Below are 6790 nucleotides of genomic sequence, written 5' to 3' on the forward strand. Positions count from 1 at the left end.
CATTATTACAATTTTCATTTCTGCAGAAGACATCATACATTGTTTTGCATTATTTATTGTAATACCATGCTTATATTTGTTGCTCATTTTAATTTTTTTTAGTTAGACTGCTCAACTATAAAAACTATACTTGAAACTTTAAATGATAAATTATTAATTATTAGTATGCAGATAGTGATTCAGTTTATTAAAATGAGTTGTTTGCAACAATTTTTCTATTTGCCAGATGTGTTCTCGAGCCAGAACATTATTTAGGGATATCTGTTTTTATTGTAGGCTTGCTGACTGAAAATCATCCACAGAATGTGCGAAGAACCTCTGATGATAAAAATATTTATTATATTATCCAGAAAGGTGATTGTAATGATGTTCATATTAACTCACTACCAAGTACACCATCTTGATGTTTATTCAAGTAAATACTTCTTTCTCGTTCAATTAGATGATGGATCTCAGAAAAAAACCTGAACTGCAATATTTTATTTTGTATGTCAATATAAAGTTACCTCACTCATCATGTGATCTGAATTGATAAAAAAAAATTACAGTGACTGAAATGGCACAAAGATTATAAATGGACATAATATGAATTTACAAAAGTGAAAACTGTATTTACATAAACATAGCTGGACAATCAATCCAGTAACCAGTACTTTTGTTATTTAAACTACGATTTCAATTTACAATTAATATTACTGTACTCAATTTAAGCTCCTTGTTAAGCTAATATCGATCAGAGGCGGATTTAGAGGGGGGGGGCCAGGGGGCCGGGCCCCCCCTTTTTGGGAAAAAAGTTGGTTGCTTACATAGGGAATCACTGAAGCGTGACTGGAGCGGGCCCCCTCTTAGGTCAGTCAGTGGGCCCCCACTTATGAAAAATTCTGGATCCGCCACTGTCGATTAAGCTTTTCTGTTCTGTTTCTGTTTCTTACTGTTTGAATGCTCCCAACTTCTATCCCGGATTGTATAAAGGTAGTAATTCCAGGAACATATATCAATTACCGTTTTAATTATTGAACTTTTGCTAAACAAAGAACTAATATGTCTGGAAATGTTTTGTTTTATTGTGTTGCTTATGAAATAAATATTTTTGTTATAATATTAATTAATTTCATAACTATTATGTGAAACATAAAAATCAATTGCGGTCTTGTTGATATCTTAATTTTTAGTATTATTGCTTCAAATCAAATCTGTGATTCCTGTAACATTTCATTATATTAATTACATATGCTTATATAGCTATATCATATATATCACCTTTCAACCATTCAATATTAAGAAACATTATACAGTGTACTTGCATTTCATTTCTATTTATTTGTCCATATTTAGACTGCACATTATTCATATTATTAAAAACAATAGATTTTTTTTATACATACACATACACATACACATACACATACACTTGCAAACGTATCAGAATCTCAAGCATACAAGCAGGATAATATTTTAAAATTAATATTTCTGGCAGTTTCGATAGTAAATGATATTTATGTATACATGTATTGGTGTCTCTTTGACACCATTTCCTTTCTCAATTTTATTCATTTGTGTAACTACTTACTTGGTAATAATGTGTTCCCTTTATCCTCTTAGTTGTTCATTGTGTAGTTTTTTTTTAAACATGGACTTTTGAATAAGATAGTTTAAGTATATGCAAAAGAAAGAGTTCTACAATACTACCATGCAATGATGACATCCTTCTATACCTGTATCTCTTTAGAGTGCCCGTGTATTTGTAACTTTTATTGTACTGCAGGGCTTTACACTGTATAACAACATAATAAACATTTAATTATTTTTTTTATATCCAAAGAATTATATTGATGATGTTTAACCATGACCAACTGTTGCTTAGTAAGCAATTAAATATGTATCTTCGTCTGTTTTCTATTAGTTGTATATCCTTTCCGAAACTTCATTTTTTTTTAGAAAAAATTAAAATTATTTGATATGTTTTTAAGCTATAAATTTAGTATCTGTATTTTATACTGCTACTCCAAACATTTGTGATAAAATTTTAACTGTGATATTTCATTTAAATACTAGAACGCTGGTAACGGTCAAACATATTGAGAAATTAATATACATGTACATCGTAGTACCTTTCTAAGTTGTATTTCCTGAACTTGGTGTATTAACATTGTACTAAGTTGATGGATAAGTGTTCCACTTGAATAATGATACTGTGTATCTAATTTGTTTTTAGCTCACCTGTCCCGAAGGGACAAGTGAGCTTATGCCATCACTTGGCGTCCGTCGTCGTCCGTCGTCCGTCGTCTGTCGTCGTAAACTATTTCAAGAATCTTCTCCTCTGAAACTACTCGGCCAAATACTTTCAAACTTTAACTGAATGTTCCTTAGGGTATCTAGTTTGTAAATTGTATCCGAAGTTGTGATCTATCAACAAACATGGTCGCCATTGCTAAAAATAGAACATAGGGGTCAAATGCAGTTTTTGGCTTATAACTCAAAAACCAAAGCATTTAATCAGACAACCTGTTGTTGGGTTACTGCCCCTGAATTGGTAATTTTAAAGAAATTTTGCTGTTTTTGGTTATTATCTTGAATATTATTATAGATAGAGATAAACTGTGAACAGCAATAATGTTCAGCAAAGTAAGATTTACAAATAAGTCAACATGACGGAAATGGTCAGTTGACCCCTTTAGGAGTTATTGCCCTTTATAGTCAATTTTTAACCATTTTTCGTAAATCTTAGTAATCTTTTACAAAAATCTTCTCCTCTGAAACTACTGGGCCAAATACTTCCAAACTTTAACTGAATGTTCCTTAGGGTATCTAGTTTGTAAATTGTATCCGAAGTTATGATCTATCAACAAACATGGTCGCCATTGCTAAAAATAGAACATAGGGGTCAAATGCAGTTTTTGGCTTATAACTCAAAAACCAAAGCATTTAGAGCAAATCTGACATGGGATAATATTGTTTATCAGGTCAAGATCTATCTGCCCTGAAATTTTCAGATGAATCAGACAACCTGTTGTTGGGTTGCTGCCCCTGAATTGATAATTTTAAGGAAATTTTGCTGTTTTTGTTTATTATCTTGAATATAATTATAGATAGAAATAAACTGTAAACAGCAATAATGTTCAGCAAAGTAAGATCTTCAATTAAGTCAATTTGACCAAAATTGTCAATTGACCCCTTAAGGAGTTATTGCCCTTTAAAGACTTTTTTCACAATTTGTTCATCATGTTGACTTACTTTAAAAAATCTTCTCCTTTGAAACTGCTGTATCAATTTCAGCCAAACTTAGGCTAAATGAGTTTCAGAGTATCTAGTATAAATTTTATATTTTATTTCCTTGTATGTCAAGAAACATAGCTCCTATGGCTAAAATAGAACATAGGAGAAAATTATTATTTTTTTTGGCTTTTGAAGAAAATAGGACGATCCAAAAAACATTTAAATAAATTGAAAAGCCAAAATAATCATTGATGAGAGATTTAACCAAAAGAATTAAGGTGAGCGATTCAGGCTCTTGAGAGCCTCTTGTTAAACAATGTAAGATGAGTATAGACTGTTTGTATAAGCATTTAATATACTCTTTACCATAGGGTATACAAGCATAAGAGAATATACTGTATGTATCATTTTACACATAATCAAGATTTTAATAACGTAGCATACATCTGTTAATTCGCAAATATCTTACTAAAACTATACAAATGGAAGAAAACTATTAAATATTGGGAGGAAAACCACAACGCCAACAAAAACTATTATAGTAATTCCTTGTTATCATTAGTTTTGCAAATTGAAATTTCGTCTCACAAGATGACAACTGTTTTTACCTATTAAAATGTGTGAGGAAATCAGGTATTTGATAGGTGATTTGCTGTTGTTGTTTCCATGAACACACATATCTTTTTTTTTTTACTTTCTTGAATGTTTCCTTACAAACAAAGTTACTGATCCATTTTTTAAAGAATTCAGCAACAATAAATATTTAAAGAAAATTAACTATGAAGATTTCAATGTACAGTTGATGATGTATTACTTAGGCTGGTATCATTACATTCTTAATACTTTGTTTTTAACATCATTCGACCACTTTGAAATGCAACTTTTAGGTGCGATTCATCAAATATTCATATTTAAGTAATGTTTGTTCATATAACTTTTCGAAATATTTCAGATACATGGCTTGATCTGTAAAATTGCTTTTCTATTTGTGCACTGCCATATTATTTATCAATGCATTAGTTTGTTATATATGTATTAAATGAAGTGTTTGTGTTATTGTTATGTCATCTTAATCAAGATGTGTTATGAAGACATGATCATTTTGTTTACTTGTTTTATTTTTATATTTTTTTACATGAAGAAAACACTGACATGTTAATAAAGTTGAAATATAAAGTGTCTTATTTTTTCACTAAATATGCATTTAGAAGACTTGAGCAACACAATCGAACATTATAATATGTGTAAAAATAAAACAGCATGGGTATGCCATAATGTGAATTCAATTCGTGTGTACAGAATTTGGAGGGGCTAAACATATTTGTAAGTACTCAACCCTCCCCTAAACATTGGACAGTGGTGCAACAGCACTACATAAGAACAAACGATAAAGATCTGTTGCAATCGACTTAACTCATCAGATCGATACAAATTGAAAGCAGAAATACATCTAACAAAAACAAAGAGTGGACTTGACAGGGTACCTATACACACGCATAACAACAGGACACTAAGTACAGATTTGAGAGAACTAGTAGTTATTGACAGCTAGAACAAAGCAGAAAACAACAAGATCATGTCTCTAAAGCCTAACTTTCAGTCAGTACACATCTAACATCCAATTGGTAACCTTCTTGAAAATGTTAATTTGAAGGGTCGATAAATTTTCGGGCTCGGTAAACAACACCTTCGTTAACACTAGGATGTGCTTTCCCATAAAAAATTAAGTTAATGAAGTCCCTTTAATTTACCCGTAATGCATTCATTGAAATCCAAAATTATGTAAAAGACACAGGCATATCGAACTAGTTGTGATACATAAACACCGCAAGGTGGTGCCAAAGCAACACCGCCGTCCAAAAAAAAGGAACATTAACAATAAGGGAAGGTACACAGACCATTTTGTTTTAATTCTATTGTAAAGTTTCCCCGAGTTAATCTAAAATATCTAATTCTAGGAAAGGACAGTTTCATTGTTTATTTTTTTATTTGAAAAGTAAGTTCCTTTGAATAAATTTTGGAAGTATAATTAGAAAAAATCTTGATTATTTAACGAAAAATATCCTCAAGATAACTATAAGTGTTAACAAGTCTGCTATTTCAGGGGCTCATTTGGTGCCCATATGAATCCACACTTTCTGACGATAAACTTTACTGTCGAAATTGACATTCATATTATATTATCAAGAACATGAACAGCTTCAATTATCGCAGCACACCGAGAGTTAGTTTACCCAACATGTTTCTTTTTTTTCAATATAGAAGAAGGCTGTGAATGCGTTGCAGCTATTACATTTTCTTTTCGGATTTACTAAACGACCATTTGATAAAAACAAGAACACCTAAAAATAACTTATAAAAAAAAATAACAGGATTGAAATTTTATATTAACGCCAGACGCGCGTTTCGTCTACAAAAGACTCATCAGTGACGCTCGAATCAAAAAATGTAAAAAAGGCCAAATAAAGTACGAAGTTGAAGAGCATTAAGGACCCCAAATTCCTAAAATATTTGACAAATACAGCTAAGATAATCTATTCCTATGGTAGAAAAGCCTGAGTTTTTCAAAAATTCAAAGTTTTGTTAACAGTTAATTTATAATTATGAACATATAAATGAGAATTTATTACACTTAAAAGATAGCCAATTCCACTGTGTTCCTATGTTTTATACTTAAAGTTAATGGTAAGTTCTTTTATAGTAGTTTAGGAACCCGTTAAAATTACTGAAATATTAGTCGTAGAACACTTACTAGAGGCCGAAATAAAGTTTTTTTTTGTGTAGCGTAGGTAAGCAACAAAGCTGTAAATATTCTATATATGTGTTTTATGTGCTAATGTTTACCGACAGGCTGTAGATGTTCCTATTTACACCAATCGTATATATTTTAAAACAGACTTTACATGTAAAGTTATGAATCACAGTTATGGCCAAACTGTGTAAGTGAAAAATCGTCTCAATTCCATCTTATTGATGACGTATCGTTACCTCGTTGGTTTTTATTTTGGATCATGAAGAATTTTCTGCTCATTCTCCGAGTGTGGAAGGTCACGGGTTCGAACACATACTGGGGCAAGTCTTGAAGTCTGTATTCGTGGTTCTCTGCTGAGTATGTGGCATTAGGAAGTAAATAAAAAAATCTTTCGGCTCAGAGTCGGTATAACGTGTCCAGGTAGGGGGTAAAGTCATTCGTGGACAATTTTGACTTTAACATTGCTTCATTTATAGGGGTTTTGCATTGGGGAAAAAACACATTTATTCTAAAACCAGTTGTTGGCATGGTACGGGTTAATTAATACAGGAAGATGTGGTATGAGTGCCAATGCGACAACTTTCCGTATAAGTCACAATTAATAAATTAATAAAAATAAACCATAATAGATCAAGTTACGGTCTTCAACACGGAGCATAGGCTCACACAAAACAGCAAGCTATAAAGGGCTACCAAAAGGTGAAGAATTGGTAAGTTTATTGCATTTAAAGCTTAAAGCCGGTTTCGAATCAATCTAAGACTCCTAAATAAAACCATGATTGATGTTATCCGAATTAAACATGAATTGGAAGCATTGAAAAA

General features: G+C 31.4%; 1 protein-coding gene across 2 annotated transcripts in view; it reads left to right on the forward strand.

The window, feature by feature from the left end:
• Nucleotides 1-1105, forward strand: part of LOC143085075 (uncharacterized) — a 76826-nt gene extending 75721 nt beyond the window's left edge. For both annotated transcript variants that reach the window (XM_076261247.1, XM_076261248.1), the window contains exon 8: nt 277-1105. In XM_076261247.1, the coding sequence (XP_076117362.1) occupies nt 277-404 (128 nt within the window). In that variant the 3' untranslated portion in view covers nt 405-1105. The remainder of the gene's footprint in view (nt 1-276) is intronic.
• Nucleotides 1106-6790: the final 5685 nt, after the last annotated feature.

The sequence above is a fragment of the Mytilus galloprovincialis genome, chromosome 8 (genome assembly GCF_965363235.1).
Source record: "Mytilus galloprovincialis chromosome 8, xbMytGall1.hap1.1, whole genome shotgun sequence".
NCBI lineage: Eukaryota > Metazoa > Mollusca > Bivalvia > Mytilida > Mytilidae > Mytilus > Mytilus galloprovincialis.